At 50.4% G+C, this 24,857-nt stretch overlaps 9 protein-coding genes across 9 annotated transcripts; 1 reads left to right on the top strand and 8 right to left on the bottom strand.

Annotated features, from left to right (window-relative positions):
* Positions 1-854: 854 nt before the first annotated feature.
* Positions 855-3,976, bottom strand: BO87DRAFT_385845 (putative AAA family ATPase; the record flags this gene model as incomplete). Its single annotated transcript, XM_025624739.1, has 7 exons — positions 855-857; positions 906-951; positions 983-1,015; positions 1,338-1,420; positions 1,504-1,658; positions 1,728-3,771; positions 3,890-3,976. 7 exons carry the CDS (start codon positions 3,974-3,976, stop codon positions 855-857), a joined length of 2,451 nt encoding a protein of 816 aa, XP_025480470.1.
* Positions 3,977-5,396: 1,420 nt separating this feature from the next.
* On the bottom strand, positions 5,397-7,209 carry mrsA (putative mitochondrial carrier protein). Its single transcript, XM_025620736.1, has 8 exons — positions 7,034-7,209; positions 6,761-6,830; positions 6,651-6,686; positions 6,402-6,534; positions 6,238-6,330; positions 6,119-6,175; positions 5,606-6,050; positions 5,397-5,516 (listed from the first exon to the last, which is right to left on the bottom strand). Exons 1-8 carry the CDS (start codon positions 7,069-7,071, stop codon positions 5,465-5,467), a joined length of 924 nt encoding a protein of 307 aa, XP_025480469.1. The 5' UTR covers positions 7,072-7,209; the 3' UTR covers positions 5,397-5,464.
* A 2,456-nt stretch (positions 7,210-9,665) lies between these two features.
* BO87DRAFT_306581 (RING finger protein) lies at positions 9,666-11,671 on the bottom strand (the record flags this gene model as incomplete). Its single annotated transcript, XM_025619365.1, has 4 exons — positions 9,666-9,694; positions 9,750-10,636; positions 10,687-11,215; positions 11,290-11,671. Coding segments are annotated over 4 exons (1,827 nt in total), but the record flags the coding sequence as incomplete, so codon positions are not given.
* A 1,293-nt stretch (positions 11,672-12,964) lies between these two features.
* BO87DRAFT_396185 (translation initiation factor eIF2B catalytic subunit epsilon) lies at positions 12,965-15,360 on the bottom strand (the record flags this gene model as incomplete). Its single annotated transcript, XM_025625234.1, has 5 exons — positions 12,965-13,635; positions 13,695-14,869; positions 14,946-15,070; positions 15,152-15,208; positions 15,283-15,360. 5 exons carry the CDS (start codon positions 15,358-15,360, stop codon positions 12,965-12,967), a joined length of 2,106 nt encoding a protein of 701 aa, XP_025480467.1.
* Positions 15,361-15,864: 504 nt separating this feature from the next.
* BO87DRAFT_425074 (uncharacterized protein) lies at positions 15,865-16,167 on the bottom strand (the record flags this gene model as incomplete). Its single annotated transcript, XM_025627276.1, has 1 exon — positions 15,865-16,167. The coding sequence occupies one exon, from the start codon at positions 16,165-16,167 to the stop codon at positions 15,865-15,867; it is 303 nt and encodes a 100-aa protein (XP_025480466.1).
* Positions 16,168-16,710: 543 nt separating this feature from the next.
* Positions 16,711-19,087, bottom strand: skn7 (putative stress response transcription factor SrrA/Skn7). The gene is made up of 5 exons (XM_025620716.1): positions 18,878-19,087; positions 18,653-18,796; positions 17,689-18,591; positions 17,447-17,636; positions 16,711-17,370 (listed from the first exon to the last, which is right to left on the bottom strand). Exons 1-5 carry the CDS (start codon positions 18,947-18,949, stop codon positions 16,850-16,852), a joined length of 1,830 nt encoding a protein of 609 aa, XP_025480465.1. The 5' UTR covers positions 18,950-19,087; the 3' UTR covers positions 16,711-16,849.
* Positions 19,088-20,515: 1,428 nt separating this feature from the next.
* Positions 20,516-21,538, bottom strand: BO87DRAFT_34094 (uncharacterized protein). Its single transcript, XM_025620678.1, has 2 exons — positions 21,450-21,538; positions 20,516-21,339 (listed from the first exon to the last, which is right to left on the bottom strand). The coding sequence occupies exon 2, from the start codon at positions 21,136-21,138 to the stop codon at positions 20,608-20,610; it is 531 nt and encodes a 176-aa protein (XP_025480464.1). The 5' UTR covers positions 21,139-21,339; positions 21,450-21,538; the 3' UTR covers positions 20,516-20,607.
* A 1,080-nt stretch (positions 21,539-22,618) lies between these two features.
* BO87DRAFT_396183 (peroxiredoxin family protein) lies at positions 22,619-23,468 on the top strand (the record flags this gene model as incomplete). The annotated part of the gene is made up of 5 exons (XM_025625233.1): positions 22,619-22,826; positions 22,944-23,043; positions 23,109-23,154; positions 23,221-23,386; positions 23,440-23,468. The coding sequence occupies 5 exons, from the start codon at positions 22,619-22,621 to the stop codon at positions 23,466-23,468; spliced, it is 549 nt and encodes a 182-aa protein (XP_025480463.1).
* A 73-nt stretch (positions 23,469-23,541) lies between these two features.
* BO87DRAFT_375779 (BolA family protein) lies at positions 23,542-24,346 on the bottom strand. The gene is made up of 2 exons (XM_025623129.1): positions 23,992-24,346; positions 23,542-23,889 (listed from the first exon to the last, which is right to left on the bottom strand). Exons 1-2 carry the CDS (start codon positions 24,083-24,085, stop codon positions 23,714-23,716), a joined length of 270 nt encoding a protein of 89 aa, XP_025480462.1. The 5' UTR covers positions 24,086-24,346; the 3' UTR covers positions 23,542-23,713.
* Between the last annotated feature and the right edge of the window lie 511 nt (positions 24,347-24,857).

Genomic DNA, 24,857 nt, shown 5'->3' with positions numbered 1-24,857 from the left:
TCACCTCTATCCACGGAATTCTATATACCCTGTTCTTTTCTTTTCTTCCCACGAATGACTCTGATCTTGAGTGTTATTTCTCTCATTCTCGCCCTCCTTTTTATGTTTCCTACGTCTACTTCTTTACTCTCTTCACATTTCATACGATATCGTCTTTTAGTTCTCTCTATTCTGGTAGATACTTTTTCTTTTATCTAATCTAGGTTAGGTTAGGTTAGCATAGCTTAGGTTAGGATTCAAATGGATATATATTATGATGGAAATCTGACTACTACTAGTAATAGTATTGTTCTTATCTGTTTGTTGACTGGCTTTGATTGCTTTCTTAGCAGAACCTAATCTGACGTGGAATTATACTACTTACTTCAGTACTAAAATTACGCTATACTACAGATCGATCATCTCTACTACTGCTACTACTTAGCTAAGTCAGTTAGTACTGGTAGTAATAGTTAAATCCAAATACATATATAATAAGTATTATTAGTTAGTTAGTTAGTACTTACTTAGTTTCCTTACACAATTTCCAACTCAAAGTGATGGACCTTAAAAACTAGTTCCAGCTACTAAATAGTTACTACTTAGTAGTAGTTATCTTTAAAACATCATAGGATATCTAGCAAGCAAGGTAGTAAGTAGTATTGTTTTGAAATCGGTAGATAATCACTAAGTAACTAGTAGACGGGCTTAAGGTAAGTAAGTAGGTAGTTTAGTAAACTTGTCAATTGTTTCTACTAGTACTACTGGATCATTATATCGAAATCAAAAAATATCATCCAGGAACCAGGTATAATATTGTAGTTCATGTTTCAATTACTTAGTTATATATTTTTGTTGGTAATTTTAATAATGAATTACTTTAATATTAGGTATATAGATCATTTACTACTACTATTACTACTTACTAAGAAGTTGAGTGGTGATGTTATAATGGGAATTGATGTTACATCCCTGTGTTGCACTATCTACATCATTTACTTACCCCCTTCCTCTCTCCCCTCTTTGATACTTGGTTCTGGATGAGAAGAGGGGAAATAGATGATGAAACATTACTTCAGCTACTACAATTCGTAGTCAACCGATTGGTTGCATTGCATTGCATCGAGCTTTGAACTTTGATTTCTTGGATTTGATTTCTGATCGATGGAACTCGGATGAAACGCTGACATCCACACACGCGCCCCTTACCAATGACCTAACCTGACCTACCCCATACCCATAAGCAATGCATTCATTCCCAGGAAAAAGAGAAAAACACCCCGTCCGAACCAAAAAAAAAATATCATGTCATACCCATACCATACCGTATCGTTATCCAACATGAGACATAAACCTACCCCTGTCCTGGCACACCATGTATCCCATCGCAGCCGGTTACGCCAGACAAAATGAGGAGCAAAATATAGCCGTGATACAAAGGCTAGAACAGCCAAAGGATTATCCCCCCCGCTCTCCAAACTGTCTAGCCCATTCTTCGTATTCTTGTAACCCTTCCCTGCTCACACTAGGACGGATAGAAAGTAAGCTCGCCTGGAAGTCCTGAAACCGTATTGGCCGGATCTGGTCCATAGGGGTGTGCAGGAGCGCTTCGCCTAGGTTACGGAGAGGACCCATGGCTGCGTCTTTGGCGAGGGCAGTCATGTCGGAGCCTGAGAAGCCTGTTCACATAGCTGTTAGTTTCGGTATCCCAATGTAGATATGTAGGGAGAGCTGCAGGTGTTGCCTACCTTCCGTGACTTGAACCAGAACTTCGATATCCTCGTCGGAAAGTTCATGGACTTGGTGACTGAGCAGTTTCCGTAGTTGTTGTTCGCGAACGTTGTGCTCCGGGAGAGGGATGTATTGTCGACGCACGAATCGACGACGCGCAGCTTCGTCAATATCCCAAGGCATGTTTGTGGCCGCGAGGACGAGCACGCGGCTGGCGTCGCCGATTTTCTTGTCCTTCTGCTCGCGACCAGCTGCTGCACGCTGCAGGTCAGACCATTGGATGAGAAATTCCGTCTTCGATCGCCGGGAGGCTTCGTTCTCGGTTCCTGATGAGCGGGCGGAGAGCAACGAGTCGATCTCGTCGACGAAGATGATGGATGGAGCGAGGGCCTTGGCGAGTCCGAATAGAGCACGTACGAGCTTCTCGCTCTCACCATGCCATTTGGAAGTCAGGGTCGATGCGGAGACGGAGAAGAAGGTCGACTTAGATTCCGTAGCGACTGCGCGTGCCAACATAGTCTTGCCTGTGCCTGGAGGCCCAAATAGAAGCATGCCGCGGGCAGGCTCCCGTAGACCGGAAAAGAGATCAGGCCGGAGGAATGGGTAGACCACGGCTTCTTTAAGCGCCTTTTTCGCTCCATCTAGACCTGCTATATCGTCCCAATGAACTTCGTCGCCACGGACTACTATATCGTTCAGGATCTGTCGAGCAGCAGTGACGTCTACCCCCTTGGGAAGCCTGTTCAGAATGTCCAAATACATATCGCCCTCATCTTCCTTTGCATCTTCTTCGTCTGGCTCGGTAGACTTAGGGCCCAGCGATTCCGGATCACTCGACGGTGGCGTTATGGTCCGCTTGAGCTGTGGTGTTGGTCGGACCGGACTGTTGCCCGATAACGCCATACGATCTAAACCCGGAACCAATGCATCCTCTGTAGAAGATGTAGGGGCGAGGCGGGGACGCGATGTTGACTTAGTCGGTGGCCGGCTTAAGCGCTCCGTGGGTTCAACAGACCGTCGAGGGGAAGATGAAGTTGGATTGGCCGACCTCAATGCCACTGGCTTGGGCTTAACAGACGGCTTCGGCGGAGGCTGCGAACGAACAGCGTCTTTCGCATCAGGTCCTGCGGAGGCGGACTGCGAACGAGCAGACGACCGCAGCTGACTCTCCGCAGTTGGGGTGCGAGACGCGGAGACCGTCGGTGTCGTCGAAGGAGTGCTCGATGCCGACTTCTTCGCAGGCGACCGCCGGACAGGCTGGTCCGACACGCGAGGCTTTCGTCCGGTGCGACGGCTATCTGGATCGTCTGTTGGTGGATTTGATGCTTTCCGCGGGACATGCCCATCTCCAGAATGGGCGCGAAGGGGTGCCGGCTCCCTTCGAAAGCTGGGGTCATTGGAGGCGCTCTGGCGGGAGGACGCGAGAGCAGCATCGCTGGCGGTCTTGTCGGGCGAAGAGGGAGTGTTGTAGATACTCCCCCAGGCCAGCCCAGCGGCCTGAGAAGCTGCGGCCGGCCGCAGCTCTCTCCGTCGGGAGGTGTCTTTCTTCTTGCCCAATTTCTTGAAATCACTAGTACGCAGGGTGAACGGCATGATCTTCCGGCGCTCGGGACTGGGGGTGCGGGAGTCCGTTTTGCCCGAGGAATGCGACTGGGTGCGCTGAGCGGGGATGGGGATGGGCCGGGACGAAGCCGCGGCGCTGGGTTGAAGATCGCTCCTAATAGAGTCGGAGCTGACGGTGGTGGTCGGGGGCGGGCGACCGGGGATAGTGGGGGGTTTGGAGAGATCGGTATATCCGACCGCGGGGACGGTGCCGTCACCAATCCAGCCCGGTGTGGTTCGAGGAGGCGATCGACCGGCGGAATCCTTTCTGCTTTCGCGGAGGGCCTGCAGGAGATCGACCCGCTCGCGGCATTGAAGCTCGAGCTGGCGGATGGACTCTTGAAGGGCACGTTCGGTCTCGTTTTTGGGAGTGTATTTGGATGGGACACGATAAGCGTTGTGATAGTAGATCGTTTCCAGGGCGGAGCGCCAAGATCTCAAGGCTTCCTCTTCATTTTGCTGTTTTTGCCGATCGGGGCAAGTAAGTATTAGTGTGGAAGGGCGAGGGGGTTTGTGAGAAGGCAAAGGAGGGATGGAGGGGGGAAGCAGTGGAAGGTAGCATTGAGTAGTCACGAACCTGGCCTTCAAAGTAGACGGCAGTGGAGCACATCAGGTAGCAGTCATCGTAGGTCTTCTGGAGCGAAGACGCCGGCTTGGGGCGCATCATGCATCCAGCGCTGGGGAAAAGGCGGAATGTGCAGGACCCGCCCGCAAGATGAGAGGATAAGGATGAGGATGAAAATGAGGGGAGGAGAAGAGGAGAAGAGGAAGAGGAGGGAGAGGGATAGAAGGAACGAGAGTATGCGATCAATTGAATGACAGGAAGATAAAAACACACTCAAGCATGGGAGGGAACGTTAAGAAGTAGGAAGTAATAAGTAATGAGGAAAAGAAAAGTGCCAGAAAAGAAGCAAGGAAAGAGAAGCAGCAGCAGAACGACAGAATCCGGCGGCGGTTTTGCCCTCCCCAGTTTTCTGCGTGACGTCGTTGGTTACCGGCTTTGGCGGCCATGCGGTTTTGCTTGGGAATCGCCCCTCGAGACCCCCAGAGTCCCTACAACTTCATTTATTCCATTCAAATCATGTCTCACCGTGTCTCGGAAGCTGATTCATGCACACAAAAAGAGCCATGGATAGGTGTAGGTAGATAGGTAGATAGGTAGATAGATAGATAGGTAGTATGGTCATCCCGGTCCTCTATAGCGTACATACAGAAACATCCGCATCCAACCCGACAGATGCGCAAAGTTGTATCCGAACATTAAAAATTGGGGGCACAAAAAATGAAAGACGTCCAACCAGAACTACTTATAAAATGCAACTCGAGGATCAACCAGAAGAAGTGAAAAACATATAGGAAACTCGTCCAGATGTTCCCCTGCATGCCAACGCCAGTAGTAACGCGATTGAAGCACGAATTGAAACATACGCCGGGCCCTTCTTTTTTTGCTCAGGGCCCAGATCCAAGCACTCAAAACAATAATAACGAACAAGCAGCACTCACCAACATCCCGGGAGGCCTGAATTCATCGTCCATCAAGCCCAGCCATCAGCACCCCGTTCATAACAGATAAATACACGCCAGAAGGTTAAGGTTCCCCATTCGGAGTCGGTCAAGGATCCCTCCTCCTTTCCTGGTCCGTTCTCTATTTCGTGATCGCTCGGGCTTGCGTTAATTAAGTCCGAGAGCCTCGGCAGTTGGCGCAATCCCCCGGACGAACGAGAACAAGAGCAGACGGAAAAAGAAGAGGAAGGGAGAAAGGAAGAGGAGGTCAAGGAGAAGGGGATGATAGCTGCAGAAAGCTTCAACCCGCCCGTAGCTCAGTTGAGCTCATTTCAGCCTGCAGCGCTCGATCGGGTCCGTCCTGCGCACGTGATGCTCGCAAGGACGAAGATTTCGTTTTGTTCTGTTTTTGACTGCTTGTTCAACAAGACTATCTTTTTTCTCAGTCGGTTCGTTTCTTTTCTTTTTTCTGTTTTGGTTTTGGTCGGGCTTTCTTCCTATTCATGTGACTAATGGTTTCTTGGGGAATGGGTCTTTTTTTCTTGGGTCCGCGGACGAGTCAGGTCGGAACCAGAGGTCAAAAAGGGTCGCTGAGCTGGATTGTGTCGGATTCATGCGATCGGGTCGTTAGCTAAAGCCGTGCTTGCATCTAGCTGTCCACCTGGCCCTTGAAGTAGGCCTTGGCCATCTCATACGAGGTCCTGTAGGATCGCGTCAGCAACCGTTTTCAATGCGCAAGCGTCGGGGGTAATTTTGCAATGGGTCCGTCGGAAGTTGCAAGGAAACTCACCAGCAAATGGCAGTGCTGGGCATGGTAGAAATGATGCGGGGGCGAGCGCCACGCAGGAATCCCTTCCAGCCAAACTGCCGCTTGATAATGGCCGCAGCGTTGAACAGACCCTTGGCCGACCGGATCTCCTCGTTCTGGGCCAGCCCTCGGGTCTGCAGCAGCGTCTTCACAACGTCAAGCGGGGTGGTTATACCGGCGGCGAATGCACCCGCCAGACCTCCCGCCATGCAGTGCGTGAACGGGTCGTAATCCTGCGACGGGTTCATGACCTTGGAGATGGACTCGTAGGCGACAAACTGAGTGGCGGTGAAAGGCACCGTCATGCAAAGCGTAGTGGGATAGGATACGTAGAACGCCTGGAGACCCTCTGTCTTGTAGACGGAGCGGGCGCATTGAAGGATACTCTTGTGTACCGAGCCATGGACCTGCATGCGTTGCTTGATGACTGCTTCAGTTAGCCAAACCCCCAAAAACAGACTAAGAAGGATGGAGCGCAAATGGCGCAGTACTCACCATCGAAGGGGTTCATCAAGGCGTCGCTAGCAATGGTTGCGGACGCACCGCTCAGCGCTTGGCATCGTCAGCAATTGCACCAAAATCATCGCACCTCCAAGCGAAACACCCAAACCTACCAGCTGCTACGGGGTGATGCCCATCGTCCACATTTCCACCGGCCATCTCCTTAACAACCTCGTATGTACCAAAGTAAACGGCATGAGCCGGACCTAGAAATTCACCAAGTCAACCTCCACCGCGATAGCACCCACAACGGCGCGCCCGGAATTGTCGCACTCACCAGCACCAACAATAACACTCGAGACGCCCTTCCATAGCGTCCTCCAGCCTTCAATCCGGTAGATGGTCGAAACCGCATTAGTCAAGCCTGTGTAGAGCCCGCCGTTCGAGGGATGCAGGATTTGCATGCGTGTCTGTACGAACCCCACCATTAGCCCACCGCACCCGCAAAGTCCAACAGAAGAGATGAAGCGATCAATCTCCAGCACCTCCAACCCATCTCAAACCTCCCCTACAAGCATCAACGTACCTTCAGCAAGTCGACCGGATACATAACAGAGTGTTCCTAGAACAGCCAGGCACCCATTAGCACAACCACCGGAACCCAGTCACCAATTCACCACGGTGTTTTCCACATACTGCTATTCCTGCAAAAGCGCCAGCCAGCATATTCCGGCCTAAGCCGTAGTTCGAGGGGAGGGCTTCATAGCTATTATCAGAATGGAGGGTTAGCTGCGGATTCCAACACCGAAAGCAGATCGTTTCCAAATAACGCTCCGGAAAATGCAATAATTCGGACAGCGCAGTCAATCGCAGGAAATATCCGCTGACGAGATAGTCCCTGCAGATAGCCTTGCGCGAACAAGCGAAATCGCCACGAATACGAAGGAGAAAATAACACGGTCGACATACTCGTATTCCTGCCCGGGAATCTGCTCGGGAGACGCCATGGAGCTTGATTGGTTTGGTATCACAGCTGCTGTCGCTAGAGAAAGAGGCGACTTTATATTCTTCAGAAGAAGAATCGAATATCGGACAGCTCGGGGGGGGGATGGTCGAGCTGGGAGTGTGGAGAGGTACTTGGTCGAGGATGGAAATGCCGACGCAGAAAAACGGACTTGCGGAGCGGAGAGGAAGCCGGACTCCGAGAGGAAGAATATCGGGCGGAAGGGGAGGGAGCGAGACGGAGAGGAGGCGAGGAGAGGAGAAAGGTAGGATCAGCCCGATTACAAGACGGGGAGGAAGAAGTTATTCAATGCCTCAGAGGGAGGGGAGTAGAGGAGAAAGGTGAGAGGAGGAGAGCAGAGGACGGACTGGCGAAAGATAGGAAATAATAATCTTTCTGGACAGTCGGGAATTTCTTGCTGCTGAAGGTGAACTAAAGGAGCAAAGCAAGTCCCGGGTCATTAATACCGTTCGGAGGTGGTTTCAACCTGTTTCACCGGGCCGAATCCCCGCGTGGATGCAGCTGTTGCAGTGGTATTGAGGATGTATCAGTCAGTATGTACGGCAGTTCCGCCCGGAGCAGCAGTAATTTATTTGTTAGTTAACTTAGTTCAGCTTTCTCATAACTAAACTACTCCCAAGTAAGTAGTAGATAGTTAGATAGTGGGTAAGATAGTCATAGGTAAATAGATTGAGGGAGGAACTTTCACCAGTTCGTCCCTTCGGTAAAATTATTAATTTAGATGGAGAGATTGATAAATTCCAGCCTTGCCTCCCTTCCCTTCCTTCCATCCTGATTCCTTGTGTTTTCTAGCCCGCTTCTCCCCAATTTATCCTTATTCCAATTTCCACCCACTATGTGCCTATCCTCCGCATGATAACCAAACATTACTATCTAACTTACCTACTAAACGTGTTCCTCGGAACTACCCAAAAATTTCCATTTTTTCTTTTTTTGCCATTTGCCTTGCACTCAGACACACAGGCACACACACACAGACTGACTATCTACCTGCTGAATCAGCAACCCCGACCTAGACTGCCTTAGACAACTTACCTTACTAACCAACCTCCAAAGTACCTAGGCAAGACTAACTACGACAGATCCGATGACGGAGCCCCATCCATCTCCATAACCCAACCGACTACTCCGAAGTACTCTTGAATAATGAATAATGAATTCTTTTCGCCCCGATCCATCCATCCAGTATAAAAAAAAATCCAGCGACATTAAACCGGTAATTTCCCATAAAAAGCATCCATTAAATCTATTACTTAATCTAATCACCTGGGGGAAGAAAAAAATATATATATCCCTTTCTCCTTCTTCTTTTCCCCGGCACGAAGCGAACAGACTATTACTTTACTCCGTAGTTAGTCAGTTAGATGGAGACTAAGTAAAGTAAAGTAAGCAAACCGCCGAAGCACGGAGGAATCCATTTAATCAATCAATCAATCAGTCAAAACTTCGGCACGGCACACCGCGGCGCCGCATGCCAGCCTGTGCAGATGATCTCTTCTAATTTTTTTTCCCTCCTTTCCTCTTGGGGTGGGCCAGCCAGCGAGCGGGTTTGGCTTATCTGATTGATTAACACTTTCCACTTCTTTTAGATATATTCTAGAATAAATTTTTCCTCTATTATTTTTCGCCACGGGTGTTTTTTTTTGGGGGTGCTGGCTCGGGGTTAAGTTCCTTTTATGGATATTCCTCTCTTTTTCATTATTCTACTTTTCAATAGGAAAGTATATGCCTGGCTCGGGGATACTGTAATATAAAGCGAGGCTTAAAAGGGTATGAGACTGAGTAGAGTACTAGAGAGTAGTCAGTGTTTGGAGTTGGCGCCGTTGGCTGTTGGGGATTTGGCTTTTGGCGTTTGGCACTACTACTACTACTACTACTACTACTTACTAGATAAGTTAAGGTAACTGGCTAGTAAACTAGTATCTAGTGGATCATCGCTGACTGACTGACTTGCTACGTGGGATCATTCTGTAGGAGGTTGATTCTGTGTACAATATTCACTTTTTTTTTTTTTTTGTCATTTTCTCCACCAGTACCGAAATTTCCATTTTATGGCTAGTCAGACTAGCTGGTGCATAAGCATAGATACCTTGTGACTGTAATAGTTGTTAACTATAATCCTCCGTATAAGGCATCTACCTACTCGGACATTCTTTCTTCATACAATCTCCCACAACTTGTCAATTTTAGACACCTACCCACCCGGCTCAGTCTGTTCACATCATGTGCATGCCTCTCAAATACATCCCTCCCCTCTTCGAGGCGTTGAATATGGAAATGGCAAACTCGGATAGTAATAGTCCCCTGACTAATATGTTTCGAAGAAAAATGTGGAAGAAGAAATATATGACAAGTACAGCACAGAAATCGCCTAGAAGTAGTTGATACATACGAATAACGAACCATCCAGGAACATCAGGGACGCCGGAGTGAGAGAGAGAGAGAGTTGTTCAGATAGATAGAAACCATATGCGCTGTCGTCATGCACGTCGTGAAGCTCGTCCACCGGCTGAGGAAGTAGTGGGGGAGGGTGGCGCCTCAACAGGATGTAAGTTCGATCATTCTATATACTGTAGTCTACCATTCCACGTTGAAGGACCATTCCCCTGGAAATTGCATGTCAATATATAGATTTGCAACTAAAAATCACAAAAGACATACCGTTTTTCAAGTTCTCTGCAGTATCGCTGAGGAGGATCACCCGGCGCTTGTTGCAGTACGCCGTCTTGTCCAAGATGTCGACCTTCAAGTTCGCCAGCTCCGGTACGGGCTTTTCGAACATCTCACTCAGGCTCTCCACCGCCATTTCCAGATCCTTCTGGTTATCCTCGAAGATCTCCGTCAGATTGTTGCGGGCGAGGTAGTAGGCGAAGGCATATGTCCACTTCAGCGTCTGGCGACATTGCTGTAGTGCCTGCGATGCGGTATCGAGGAACTGCACCTCGATCCATGAGAGTCCAGACTGCGACTGCAGGCTCGTCATCTTCTTCTCCGTCTTAAGATACAAATCTTTGTCCAGCTTGGCGGACTGTTCATGGTTGGCATAGCGGTTATAGTAGTGGAGATATCGCTCCAGCGACGCCCGGGATCGCGCCTGCGCACTTCGGGCATCTGATCCAGATTTCTCCTCGTAGCGGTTGCAGTTATACCAGCTAGTGCCGTGTTCAGACCACAGTCCCATACACATCCAGCAGAATTCGTGCTTGCACTTGCGACACGTCATGTGGTTGCATCCACCATTCTTTTCGATCGTTGAGTGGCATCGGGGACACTCCTTGGTGTTGGCAGAGATCCAGTTCGCCGTCTCGGAATCATCTTCGCACTTCTTGAGCCACATTTTCACCAGCGTGCAGGGTGCTGGCTGGTGGTCATTTAGTGTGCATCCAAAGCAGAAATAGTGCCTACAGTCGCACTGTACAGTGGGTACGACACGACGAAGATCACGCTGCTTTATAGGGCAGTCAACCGCGTATTCACAGTTGGGCGCCGGGCACCATTTGAGGTTGTCTTTATCATCGACGTATGTTCGTGTAAGAAGCGCGTGGTATCTAAAAAGCGTCAGTAACAGGGCCAGTAAAGGACATGCTGCAATTCTCACCTCTCCTTAAGATCGTTTGTCACCAGAAGACCTAATGACTTCGAGTCCACAATCATATTGCAGCTATCACTCGGGCATTCTATCCTCGCTGCTTCACCCTCCTCCCGGATCTTCTGTCTCAGATAATGACGATAGCAATCCACACAGAAGCGGTGCCCGCAACGCATGGCATATGTCTCAAGGTCGTCCCCGTCCTCGCAGCAGATGTCGCACACGAACCCTGGTATCACTTCAGTCTTTGGCGTTCCATCAAAGTTGGTGCCGAGGCCTGCCTCCTCCAGCGTCTTCTCGGGATGGTCCATGTATGACTCGATCAACTTCTCCCGATTCCATCGTCCATATCGCAGCAGAATAGCCGACGACTCTGGGGGCAATCCAAGGATCGAGGAGACCTCGTTAATCTGCAAGTTCTGTTCTCGATCGATATCCTCCGGGCTCAGAACAGTAAACTCAACCTCATAAGGCTTTCGTTTCGTCGCGATGATATCCTTATCTTTAGAGAATCCGCCGTCGAAATCGTCACCGAAGTCTGTACAGTAAGCAAGAAGGATATCGTCAGCATGACCATGTAACCAAAGAAAAGTAGTCAACCCAATCACTAACCTTCCCCAAGACTCTCGACATCACTTCCTTGGGTATCCAGGAAATCATCCGGGCTCGACCCGACACTCATGAAGTCCTCATCCGACTCCATGCTGGTAGACGCCGGAGTATCGATATCCTCCTCCTCCTCCTTCGATCGCACGGGAACCGAAAAGCTACCAGGAGTCGCTATGGTATAATCCGAGTCAGGGTCCTGGACCGCGGGCTTCTGCTTTTTGCGGGAGGATTGGCCCGAAGAGGAGGTTGCGGTGGCGGCAGGCGAAAGGGCGACGGAAGCCTTGGTGGCGGCTGTTTTGGGTTCGTTATCTACAAGCGTCGCCGCGGCCGCCTTCCTCTTTCTCGTGAGGGGAGGCGTGGTGAAAGCGTTTCTGCCCGTGGCAAGCCGGTATTATGTGCTGACGCGAAAAAAAGGTAGGCCTCGAGATGGGATGTCGAGACCTCTTTTTCTCGAGACAACACACAGCCCGCAGCCTACCGGAAATAGCAGGAACTTTGATGATATGAAAAAAAAGGGGGGAATACGGAAATACCCTGATGACAATAAGGAAGAAGAAAACAGGGTAGTGGTAGTAGGAACGAGGGGAACAGGGCAGCACTAGCCCTCAGCCGATCGTTGCGTGGAGAGAGCTTAATGATGTTCAATCAACTGCTTGGGCAAAAGGGAGGGGCGGGTTGTGTCACTAACAGCCGGGCGGACGTCACGGGAGGGATTCTGGGTGTGGGGTCCGTTTTTTTCTGGATTCGATAGAACTGCAACAGTGGATTCGATTCAAAAGGGGAATATCAGAAAAGAAAGAAATAATAAAAAAGGTGGATTCCGATCCGAAAATATCTTCTCAGCACTGGGATCCCCTATTTCGAGGAATGATCCAGTGGGTGAAAAAAAAGGAAAAAAGGGAATGATGTATCCCTTTATCATGCTCGATCGCGGCTCCAATGTTAGGGACTTGGCAGGGTCAAACTGCAGCAGGAGGCCCAAGTTCTAAGTAGAGGGGGATGAACTCCACCAAAAGAGCCAAACTGTGGGGAGAGACAGTTCGAGGAACAGGTAAAGGCAGATAGAGCCGTGCACATCGAAGAGAAAGTTCCCAGAAGTGCGGAGTAAGATAGATGAACAGATAGACTAGTACGGTAGTAGTACCTTGGGAAGACAACAGCTGGTCTTCTTCCCCCCTCCCCTCACGCCTCTTAGTCAATGTGACATGTAACTAACCGACTACCGAGTCAAGTAGTGAGCAATAATCACAGGGGTACTATGATGACAATAATGAAGATGATGTGTGCACGGTCGTCTATCCACCTGGTAGGATCTAAGTCGTATCTAGAAGCAAACAAACAGAACAATCTTGAAGTTATTATTGGAATGGTGCTGGCTGAAGCAAGGCAAGAACCAGGCGATCGCCAAACAAATAATTCATTCCATCGTCACCTGATTCACCTGGCAATCTAACTTGCTTCTTTGGGTAATACCCGTGACTGCCTGGTTGATACCTGTGATATTAGGCACCCAAAGAAAGGCACTGAAAGCACAAGCAACAATTCAACGCTTCATCGGCTGCAGCTCCATTCATGCTGGGTATGATGGGTATTCTGCAATAGTATGAATGGAGTAACCCCTTTTTGTCATTGAATTTTGGTCAATTCTGCTAGTGTTCTAGGCTATGGTCTATATCATCTACTCATCATCTTCATCACTCTCTTCCTCCTCGCTGCTCTCCTCTTCTTCCGCATTGGCCAACCAGTCCACAAACTGCTGCGACTGGCTGCGCACTTGGCGCATCTCCTCCGTGCTGCTCGACCGCTCATCGGCCCACCACTGCTCATAAGCTTCTTCCTCCACGATCTCCAGGTCGTACAGCTCCTTGGCCGTGAAGAGCATGACCGTGTCACCACGGCTGCGGTGCGCCAGGTCCTGCTGCAGGAGGACCAGCAAGTCCACTTGATCGGGCTTCTCGTCGCTGTCGCGATCGAACAATGACCGCTCTACGATCTCCTTGTACTTGCCGAAAATCTCTCGGATGGCCTCGCTCGCTCCCTTGCCGCCGTCCATCAATTGCTGGATGCGCTTCATGAACGCCGAGACCACGGCTCGTCGGACCTGGTGATCGGAAGCATTCGCCGTCATACGCAAACTGACCAGCTCCAGTTGTACCACGTCGGATGTGACCCCATCCCGCAAGCTGTCGTAGACACTAGCCGCGGCATCGTGGACAAAGTGGTCCTGGTCCTCGTCGTCGGACATTGTAGTACTGAAACTACCCGAACGAGACCGGCCGAATTCTGAGATCTCGGAGGAAAGCGTCGAGATAGACTCTGTAGAGAGAGACAGGTTCGCCATATTGTAAACTGCGAAAGTAATGTTAGCCAAACAGACTCAAAGAAATGGAGCAGCAGAATGCACTTACTCAAACCAGACGAAGCATTGCTGGCCGTCTCATCTTCGTCCTCATCGTCATCATAAGGAACGTACTCATATCCCTTGCCGCCTTCTCCAACAACCTCGGGCTCACTGGCCGGCACCTCATCGTCCTCCTCCCGGTAGGCTGTCGTTATGCGTCTTCCGTCGCTAACCTTGACACCATCGGCGATCTCGACATCAAATGAAATCAGAGAGCCAGGCTCAATGGTGCAGTTCTTGCCCACCACTGCCCGGTCAGCAATAATGGCTTGGTTGACAGTCGTTCCATCGCCGATGACAGCGCCATCCCAAATATAAGCACCATCCAGCGTGACGTTCTTGCCGACCTTGCAGTCGCGTCCGAGAACAGTGTTCTTGACCGTCGTCTTGTCTCCAATGCTGGTGCCCTGGCCGATGACCGTGCGCCGACCGATCACGCACGAGCGGGCCAGAGTCACACCCTGCTCTTGGTACAGGCTTCCCTTCCGAAGCTCGTAGTTGTGGCCGCGAAGCAGGTTGGTGTCGGGGCACAGAGGGTACGCCCACCGCGAAATGACATCCTTGCTGACAGCGTCGTACGCCTTCAGATTCCGGACCCGGGCAGCGTAGTGGTCCTTAACAATGTGTGTGTGGATTGTCTTTCCGTTCAACTCGTAGTCCTTCAGCACACCGTACAAGAACTGCTTGCGGGGCGTCTGGTAATCGAAACTGTCGGACCAGAGACTCAGCACATCGGGTGTGCAGATATCGATGTTACAGTCGATCAGATCCTGGCGCAAGTCAATCTCCTGGTGTGTCGTAATGAGTTCCGCGTCGATGTTCAGGCGAGAAGACTCGGGGGAATGATGGTCGATCTCCTCGTAGTGTAGGCAACGGTCCTTGGTGGGGTCGATAACGAAAACAGGGGACACAGACGAGGACTTGGTTCTGTGGTTCCGGCCAGCCTCTCTCAAGATCATGGTCATGATGGCGTTCTTATCCGCTTCACGGCGAGCACGATGCTTGGTTAGCGCGCCTTCGATAGGCAAGTTGCTGATAACATCACCGCTGACAACGATGAAGTCGCCCGTGATGAGATGCTTGCCATCAAGATCACGCATGACATCTCCAACCGACGTCGACGTCGACTTGAGGAAAGTCAACTGCTTGAAAGGCGACGATGGCGCTCTCCATTTGGACGCACTGTGCAAATCCTCCTTGTCAGCCCGGCAACCACAATAGCATATCTCCAGCATATCCTGTCTCAGCCCGCACGTACTTGATGTATTTCTCCAGCTGATCGGAGTGCGCTCCGCCGTACAGGAAGACATCCTCCACACCGGCATTGGCGAGAAACTCGAGCGTATATTCAATCAAGGGAGTGTTCGCAAGCGGCAAGAGACACTAGATCAATCACTCTGCGTCAGCCTTCAGAATCCCCACCATCAATGCATACAGTCAACGCAGCAGCACAACCACACATACCCTAGGCTTCTCAAGTGTGAACGGCTCGAACCTCGTCTCGAAAGTATCTGCAAGCACCTAAAGCCACACGGCGCCATTAGCCCAAAACCACAAACCATCAACCTCCCCTCTGCGATTCGAGAATAACATACAACAGCCTGCAATGTCTCCTCTACCTCCTCCGTGGCATTTCCCCTCTTCGCCGCACCACCTTTTTGTTTCGGGCCCATCTATACACCAAAAGCGTCAGCAAGTCAGAACAATCCAGGTCCATCACCTCCATCAAAGAGCGCTGAGGGCACACAATTGCGCACTCACATCAAGAACGGTATGTAGATCGACCGATGAGTAATTTCTCGAAATTCCCCCACCTCAAATCACAAAGAGACTCAGATACGGCGTAGGTCCAGGAAATAGGAAATAGCAGTAACAGGGTATTGTGGGAAAATTATGGCAGGCGTAAAAAGTCACCTAGAACAATCGGCACAATCCGACAGCAACAATGAATAAGTTCGCCCAGGGCGCGTTCAACTCGCAAAATCTCCGCCAAGCCCGGCGCCGTCGGGCGGAGGAAGTTCAGAGTCACGCTTTCTTCTTCATCCCACCTGGCGGCCCGTTTGTCTTGTTTGTCTCCTACTCCTACTCACAAACAACCCCACCCTGGTCACATTGCACGTGATGTATATTTCACGTGATTAAATAACCGTTGCAGAAGGGGGTACAGCCACAGTGGCTCAGCGAGTGCCGGGGGTTTCAGAGTCCAGAACACCATCGAAGGCCTGGGCCCTCATGGACTCGAAGGAATATCCCTTGTTCAGGGACCGACGGTCTAGAACCTTATCTATCGTGGATAAAGCTGATGAACACCAGATCGGAAGTGCAGCCTGCTTGGAGGGACCGGGTGGGCAGATCGGTTCGCTGGGTCGTATGATGACGAGGGTGGTGATGATGCTCTCCCCTCCGCTCAACTGGTGGGTGGCCACCATTTCAACCTCCGGGGCTGGTGTGGAAAAAGTGGTGGGCGCCTGCAACGTCATATTCCCTTTTTGCACTCTGTTACTAGACCTGGATATGCTGAACGTTAAATAGTATCTATGTGGTTGGAAATGATGGGAGTTAATAATAGATTTTGAATTTGGCTCTATAGATTCCTACCTCCTGACCCAACAACCCTGCTGTTGAGCATCATATGCTTAGCTAACTGTTTGACCCACAGCAAATTGACCTTCCACGTAACAACGGAGACTGGTTACAAAGCGCCCCAACAAGAAGAATAACAAGTCCATATGACGCGTACAATAGACACTACATGCTGCCAGCCCAAGGTCCTGCTGCCAAAACCAAGGTATCTGGATGCCATACCCCGAGTACCAGTTTTTTCGACTGCATCGGTCATCCAGCCAGTAGAAACGAAAACAACGCAACAGTTTGCCGCAAAATGATTCGCAACCTATGCAAGTAAATAACACGCGCCTCCAACACCGGGATATATCGAGCAACGTCGGGAAAATAACACAGAAGCAGTACAACTCCCCGAGACAACAGTATCGTACGGCTAAGACTTCATCACGAGAAGAACAACGGAAATCGTAAGGTGGAGAGGCGTAGCGGGAGTGAGGTGAGAGATGCGGGAAGGCGGGTGTCCAAGGGAATTGGGTAAAGGTCATTGTTCATCTAGTGTAGGGCGAGAAAAGAGGTGAGAGATGGAAGACACTCGATCTAGCCCGTTCGCGCAGCTTGCATGGGGTTAACCATTGGCTGCGCTTGATGAGCGTACATGCGCGGCCGTTTGGCCATATTGGGGTTTTCGGTGGCACTCGACATTTCCGAAAGCTGTCGTCGAGGTGGTTGCGGCCTGACGGCCGCAGGCGCCGTAGTAGCAAGGGCCACCGCGGGTGCGGGATACTGAACTCCGCTTTGATCTACGGCATATGCAGCCGCAGCAGGGGCGGCGGGTATATATTGGCCTTGGACTTGCGGAACGTTAGGAGCCACGGCAGTCATGCCTGGAAATTGGCCCGGTGATTGCCAAGCAGTCATCGATGTTGCTGGCGATTGCCCAGGAGAGCTGTCCTCCTTGACTGACTGGGCGGCCGAGCTTTGCGCGGCCATCGTAACGGCCGCTGCCGATTGGGGAGCCTCTATGCCCGGCGGCATCGTTTTCAGGTGAACCAAGTGTTTCTCAAGCATATCGAGAAGGCTCTTTCTTGTGAAGGGCTTTGGAAGGACGTCATCCATTCCTATTGATGCTGTTAGTCACTAACATAGCGACCCAAGAGTGGCTGTACTAAGGAGCCCAGGGGGTGGTGAACATACCATGCTGGAAGTAGAGCTGGATATCGTCACTGCGAATGTTAGATGTCATGGCGATGATGGGGGTCCTGTCGAATTGGCGAATAAGGTGGCAAGCAGAAACACCATCCAAATTGGGCATGATAATGTCCATGAGAATGAGATCATATTTGGAACCATCCTGGATCTTGTTCACCGCTTCCAGGCCGTCAAACTGAAGCTATGTCAGTCGAGAGAGTTCCGAGTCTTTTGAAAAAGTAACATACCGCGGTATCAATCAGGCACGAGAAGGAGTATAGGAATTTGCCACCAATTTGACGGCATGTCGCATCATCCTCCACGAGCAGAATATGGGGGCTGCGCACCCAACCGGGATCGACGTTTGCGCTCTTTTTCCGGTTGTCGGGGAATTGCCGTCGAGATTCGTCAATCTCTTGTTTAGGAGGCATGGGATACGGGACGTTGTTGACATGTTCACTGTACATAGGATCGATTCCGTTGGTGGCGCCCACCGGGTAGACGACGGGCTCGATCTCTCCGTTCATCTTGGAATAGACCATAGCAGTATTTGCACTGGCGTCAGCAGCAGAGGGCCGCGCGACACCATTCCGGGGAGCAGTCTCCAGAGCAGGTGTAGGGACCACGGCGGTAGTTTTCGGTGGCTCGCCCATGGACTCTAGGCCCCCTAGATTGAATTGAATCTCTGCGTTCATATCATTCAGGAGCTTCGAGGCATGCTGCAAGGGTGACGAGGGCTCGTCGTCCATGGATGCGCCCTGTGAAGGGCTCAGGGTCGAACCGGCTTGACCCTGGGCTTGGAAAGGCACAGCAGCCGCTTTGCTGTCGCGCCGCTGGCGGGCATCAACGGAGAGCAGGTAAGTCATCACCTGGTGGATAACATTTTCATGGTTAAGGATGGTCTTCTGCACCCTCATAACTTCCTGCATCATCAACTGATGATCGACGCTGAGTCGTGTGTGTCGCTCGTGTAATTGATGAATCTGTTGTTGTTGAGCCACAATTTGCTGGTTCAGCAAATCTATTTGTTGTGTCGGGACCGAGTCTTCGGTGCTCTGGGCCTGTTTGCGCGGAGCCGGGGCCTTCCGTCGAATGTTATCGAGGGATTCTTTGCTGTTCGCTCTGAACTCAGGGTGTTTAAACTCCCAGGCCTGAAGAGCAAGTACAGTTAGAACCTATCGCATCGACTGCCACTAAGCGCAGGTTGCTTACATTCTGTCCGTATGGTGACTGTCCGTTTTCCTCGTTGTTCTGTCTCACTTTGTGGAAGTCGTACTTGTTCAGCTGTCGCACGAAACTGGCAAAGTTGCTGTGTTTGAAGTGCTTCGGAAGGATGGTCTTGGTGAATTTTTCGCACTGGATAGATTTCTAGGTCAGCCTCGAGGATTGCGACCGCAGGAAAGGCAGACGGGGTGGGAGATGCGAAGAGCGCCATACCTCCAAGACCACAAAACTGTCTCCTTCGTCACCCCACCGCACGATTTCCGCGTACGATGGGTCTTCGAGCATCCTTTGCGATGAGGATTAGCACGCATGATCAAATGTCGAGGTTATGCAGAGCATCGCTGGATTCTACTAGGGCGCAGCGACAACCGGACAGCAAAAGCCGGGGGGGTTGAGATTGAAAAACCCGGCGGACGAGAAAGCGAAGTGATGAAGCGCAGGCAAGGTACAGGGAAGTAGTAAGAGGGGAACAACTCACTTGTAGAGTTTTCGTACCTAACCATCATGTTAGCAAACTGAAGAATAATCGCATAGAAAATAATAGCGATCATGAGGTTCACAACGGTCGCTATCGAGGGTGACACTTACAAAATCGCTGGAGTTGCCCGCGGGGGCGGTGCTGGTCGAGGTCTGGCCACCGTCCATCGTGGGCTAGATGGGTCGCGACCGATCGAACAAGCAACAGGCTCAACAAGTCGCAAGGCGAGAAACGGGCGGAGGGACGGGAAAGAAGAAAAACCAGCCAGTCGTCAAATTAAATGTCGGGTGGCAAAGGAAAAGGGAAAGAAAGGAGACTGGAGAGAGAGAGAGAAATAAAATAGTGATCAGACAAGAAAAAGAAGAGGACGAAAGAAAAGAAGAGGAATGGAGGGAAAGAAAGAAAAAGACGAGCGTAAGGTAGTAGTCGTGGTCGAGAGATGGTGGTGGTGGTGGTAGGCAAGTTTAGTTTAGTGAGCCTTAGTGTTAGTGAGGAAGTAGGAGGAATGGGGATTAATTAGTCAATGCCGTTCGGGTTTAGTTCCAGTCCCTCCTTTTAGTGGAGCCTGATATTTTTTTGGGATTTATTATTTTCAGTCTTGGTCTTGTTGCCCTTTTTTCCCTTGAAGAGGGGAAGATAAAAAAGAAATAAGAAGGGGGGGAAAAAGAGAAAAAGAAAATACTAATCAAATCAAATAACATTCAATCATAATAAAATCCTAAATCATCAGTCAACGGTCGGTAGTTAGGTTAGGTAGCAGAGAGAGAGAGAGAGAGAGAGAGAGAGAGAGAGAGAGAAACACCGAGGGGCTTTTCTTCTCCCCCCTCTCTTGTCTTGTCATGTCTGCTGCTGCTGCTGCTGCTGCTGCGCTGCTGGCTGAGTTGGGGGTGGATTAGAAAAAGGCAGGCGTGTGGGTAAAGGTGGTTCGGTGATTTGCTTTCCATGGCTCACTCTCATTTGGCAATCAGGTTCACGTTCACCCAGCCCAGCAAAGTTTCTTCTTGTAGTATCTACAGTAGTCAAATGTATGAAGTAGCAGTGGTAGTTAGGTTAGTGGTATTGATTATTATCGACGCATCTCCAAATTGCCCCAAGTGGGTTTTCCGGTTTCCCCCCCGAGTACGTGGTCACTAGCCACAACTTCCAACCCACCCGTTGGGTTGTCACTTCTCCGTCCCTTTACCCCTTCCGGTTAATCTTACTTGACTTTGAAGAGATGTACTATTTCTCTAGTATCTACTTGTCCTCCAAGCATTCTGGCAATTTGAAATTCTCCGTTTGACGGGTATCTTGAGGCTGTTTCTCATGCAGCACTTGTCTCTAATACTGGGGGGGGATGACCTCACGCAAGGAGATCCATAAGAGGGGTAGAGGAAGAATTCTTAATGCTAAGCCAACGAAAACCTAACACTGGGAACTAAATCTTAGAGCCCCCGGGTCTAACTAATTAATAGGGACTGACAACTCAATATCGTTCACCAAGAATTATGCTCCCCTCCTTTTTAACTTTCCCAGCATACATACAAAGTATAAGGCGAAGAAGAAACGGTAGAGAGAGAAAGAAGAAAAGGAAAATAAAATAAATAGGTAAATGAAGAATTCTGGTGAAGAGGAAAAAAATCATTTGGTAATAATAAAAAGACAAAAGAGAATATCCATTACCCAAAAACAAACGCACAAGGCACCAAGTAAGGAAGGCAACAAAGCAAGTGTGACTGAGTGAGTGATCAGTATCCACCACTTCTTCTGGCGGAATTACCGGTTCAAAGACTGCTGTCAGTGCGCCTGATGGATGCAGAATGATGCACAAAAAGGATGGGGGGGAAGCTATGGAGATAGGCTGCCTCAGGTGGAGGGGCCTTGGATCCTGCGCAGCGATCAACAACCCGAACGACCGTGTCGTGGTATACGGAGGGAGGGGTGGACGGAAGCAATGACCGTTTTGATGTTTATCTCTCAGCCCATCATCCTTGTTTCTCTTTTTGCCTTCGTTCATTCCTCTCGGACCCCGCGGTAGCCAGCGGGTTTGTACGAGGTGGGGTTCCAGAGAATCAAATCAACTGCATCATTACTTACGTACAGTATGTATGTATGCCTTCAGTGCACGACTTTGCTCTGCTGGGCCATCCTTTCCTCAACTACTACAGATGGCTTCCCTTCTCAGGGGGCCCCAATTTCGGCAACAGTTGCAGATCCCCTCTCGCGGGTTAGCCGACGATACGAGGATCCAGAGATGATTACAACTAACTAACAGGTTGTCAGGTGTGTAAGTAAGAACGACATGACAAAGAAAGAACAGAGACAGACCATGAAATAGCCATATTCTAATTCCAGTCTTCCTTATTGAGCCATAAGATGTGATAGAGAGATCGGATGGGCTCTTTCTTAATTTAGCACAAGGAGCTATGGAGTAGTATGGATCATGGAGACGCCACCTCCCGAACATCATGTACTAGTTCTAAGGAAGCTGGTACTATTGATATTGTGCGAGACAAACTATGTAAGTAAGTGCCCAACTAATTTACTGGTTAATCCGACTCCTGTCTTCTCCTCTCATGCTCGTCTTATCACGCTCATCCAGCCAGCCCATGAATAAGATCAATTATCAGCCAAGGTTCTAGATGGGGGAGGTGCTGCTGAGAGTCCAGACTCAAACCCCTCCCGGGGGTCCAAAGCCACTTGAATGCTGCAAACGAACCCTTGCAGTTTAGAGACAGACAATGCAGGGTTGGTGTCCGTCAGTCGGCGGGAACAAAGGCTGTCAGAGATTCTGAGGCAGCGATCGAGACTGGTCCATGAGATCTTGCCGGAGTCGATGTCCGCACGGTATGATTGATTCGATGCTCACCACCCCCCCCTCTTCATCGCGGCCTTGTGTCTGGTACTACTTCCCACATGCCGGGGGAAGCGAATCTGAAGTAATGATATGTAGACATACATACATAAGTGGGCCCTAAATTATGGCGTTATCGCCCTTTTTCACGTGGATGATTGTTTTGAAACCAGCAAGAGGTCCCGGAATTCTGTTCACAACCGCACTATTGTGTGGCTTTATCTGCAGAGGGCAGTTGGCTGTTTCAATCAACCCATTCGACCATCAAGGATAGTTGAAAGTCCTATACTTATCCTCCTCTTCCTCCTTAGCAAGTCCCCACGTTCTCCAGTCGACGTCCGGGCGCTGCAGCCGAAAAGCGACCATGCCGAAATCATCGCAATGTTTAATGTTCCGACCCCCCGAACGGGAGCAATTTAAATTAATGTTTGTTATTTCTGGAGAAAGCTGAGGAAGCTCCACCAGCTCAGGAACAACAATAATCAACTTCCATCCAGCTCCCACCTTCTTCCTCCCTTCCACCTCCCATATCGCTCATTTCTCATTTTAAACTTCCTGTGGCAACCCCCCAACGGGAATATTCAATCTCTCACACCAAACACATTCCTTGTCAAATTATCATCCATTCCTCCCTGTAGCCATCATGTTTGCTGCTCGTCGTCTTACCGCCGGTGTCCCTCGCACCTTGTCCCAAAGGGCCCTTTTCCACAGCACGGCACCCGCTTTTGTTCAGAAGGGAGACGCCATCCCCGACCTTGATGTCCTGGTTGAGAACTCGCCCGGCAACAAGGTGAACCTCGCCAAGGAGCTCAAGGGCAAGGGCGTCATCGTCGGTGTTCCTGCTGCCTTCAGTATGTAATCTTCGTGCCGATATCGTCGGCCCGGCCTTGGATAGGAGTGGTCGCTGTTGTTATTAGAGATATCCCCTGGTGATAAATTGCTAACCGTTCCACCTCGGCGGAAATTAGGCCCCGCCTGCTCTGCCACCCACGTTCCTGGATTCATCAACCACCCCAAGCTGAAGGAGGCCGGTCAGGTCTTCGTTGTTGCAGTCAACGACCCTTTCGTGTAAGTTACGGGTCACGTACGGTGTCATCCGTTAATCGAGGGTATCATGGTTAACCCGACAACAGCACCAAGGCATGGGCTACCTCCCTTGACCCCGAGGGCAAGAGCGGCGTAAGTGATCTTATAACCTGGTTGTACGAGAAACACCCGGTGCCGTGTACTAACGCTACATGATAGATCCGCTTCTTGGGTGACCCCAGTGGCAAGTTCTCCGAGGCCCTGGATGTGACCTTCGACAGCGCTTCCATCTTTGGAAACAACCGCAGCAAGCGTTACGCCCTGCTTGTCGAGAACGGCAAGGTCAAGGAGGCTTTCGTGGAGCCCGACAACATCGGTCTTGACGGTATGGTCCCAAAAACCAGCATATAAATTGTTTGTTACTAACGGATTATGTAGTCTCTGCGGCCGAGAAGGTCTTGGCCTAAACCAGCCCAGAGAATTAGCATATAAAAAATTATATACTTAGGCTCTTCACATGACAATATATCATAATATTTATTGCGATAGAACTCTATTTTCAGAACCACAGCCAGCGAACCATAAGTCATAACTGGCAGCGCAAAGCCATGATGTCGAATAACCCAACGCCCGACGGCATGCCCTCAAGGGTATGTCAATCCCCAGGATATATTCAGTCCCTATTCCTCTAGCCTCCGTCTTCACAACAGAGTTAGCCCTGGTGCAGCGCCTGCCACTGCTCGGGAGTGTAGCACTTGGGCGTCCAGGCGTGGATGGCAGCGATCTCGGCCTTGAGGGCCGAGTTCACGAGGCGATGGCGAGCAAGCATGGTCTTCTTCTCGAACTGGGGGGAGACAATGACGGCCTGGAAAGCCTGTCCGCAACCACCTGTAGACAACATTATCGTCAACATCTGGTCTTGGAATCATATAGTTGTGTAGCATTCATTTCCCTCATGGAGATGAAATTAATCAGCAGGCGCTCTCATACCCGACAAGTCTTCGATCTCAACATGCTGCGCCTGCAACTGATCGATCAATTTGCTCTTCAGCGACTCGGCCGTAACGCCCGAAGTATCGGCCATGGCTGCGTTGACTGCCGCAAAGGAGCGCGCGGAAATCGAGAACGGCGATTTGTGATGGACGGGGGTGCGGAGAAGATACCGGCAGCTTCTGCTCAACAGGGTAGTGGTGCGGGAGTACATCAAGCGAGCCGGGCGGCGACTTCAAAGGAGTATAAGGTACTTGGATAGTTAGAGGTATTAGATTATATTAAGGTGAAGCGACCGAGAGTCGTTAAGAGCGATTTCAGTCAGAAGGGTGGGCAGCGCGGTGATGCTTCTTCCGATGTAGGATGACGGAATTCCTTCATGCTGGAATTGTTCCTCTTTCTCCTTCCTCCCGTACCGTACCGTAAGAAACGGATTGGTCAGCTGCCGTTGTGGCTGGTGGGTACTAGCCCCAGTCTGGACTAGGGCAGCTGTGGCGCCAGCTTCTCCTCGGCTTCCATCGCTTCTTCTAAAGCTTCATCTGCTTCTACATTCGCGGGGTATTTTCTAGCTCAACTTTGCGCTGGCCTGCTGACATCCCGGAACTGCACCTGATCACCGCATACCCCAGACTACAACAGCATTGTCTATGAACTCTCTTCGTCGCCAATCCGCCCGCCTATATTCCACAATGTCTGCTTCATACCCCACCTCATCGCCATTTACGCAGGCAGTGGTGAGCTCCATGAGGAAGCTGTATGCTTTCCGTCACCTACATTGATCAATTGAGTTCCAAAATTGCTAATTCGTTCAATTCAACAGCTACCCCGAGTCATTGGCAGATAAGAGCTGGGACAACACCGGCCGT

The sequence above is a fragment of the Aspergillus neoniger genome, assembly GCF_003184625.1.
Source record: "Aspergillus neoniger CBS 115656 unplaced genomic scaffold BO87scaffold_13, whole genome shotgun sequence".
NCBI classification, from domain to species: Eukaryota; Fungi; Ascomycota; class Eurotiomycetes; order Eurotiales; family Aspergillaceae; genus Aspergillus; species Aspergillus neoniger.
Note: the sequence above shows the minus strand (reverse complement) of the source record. Positions and strands in the feature narration are given on the sequence as shown.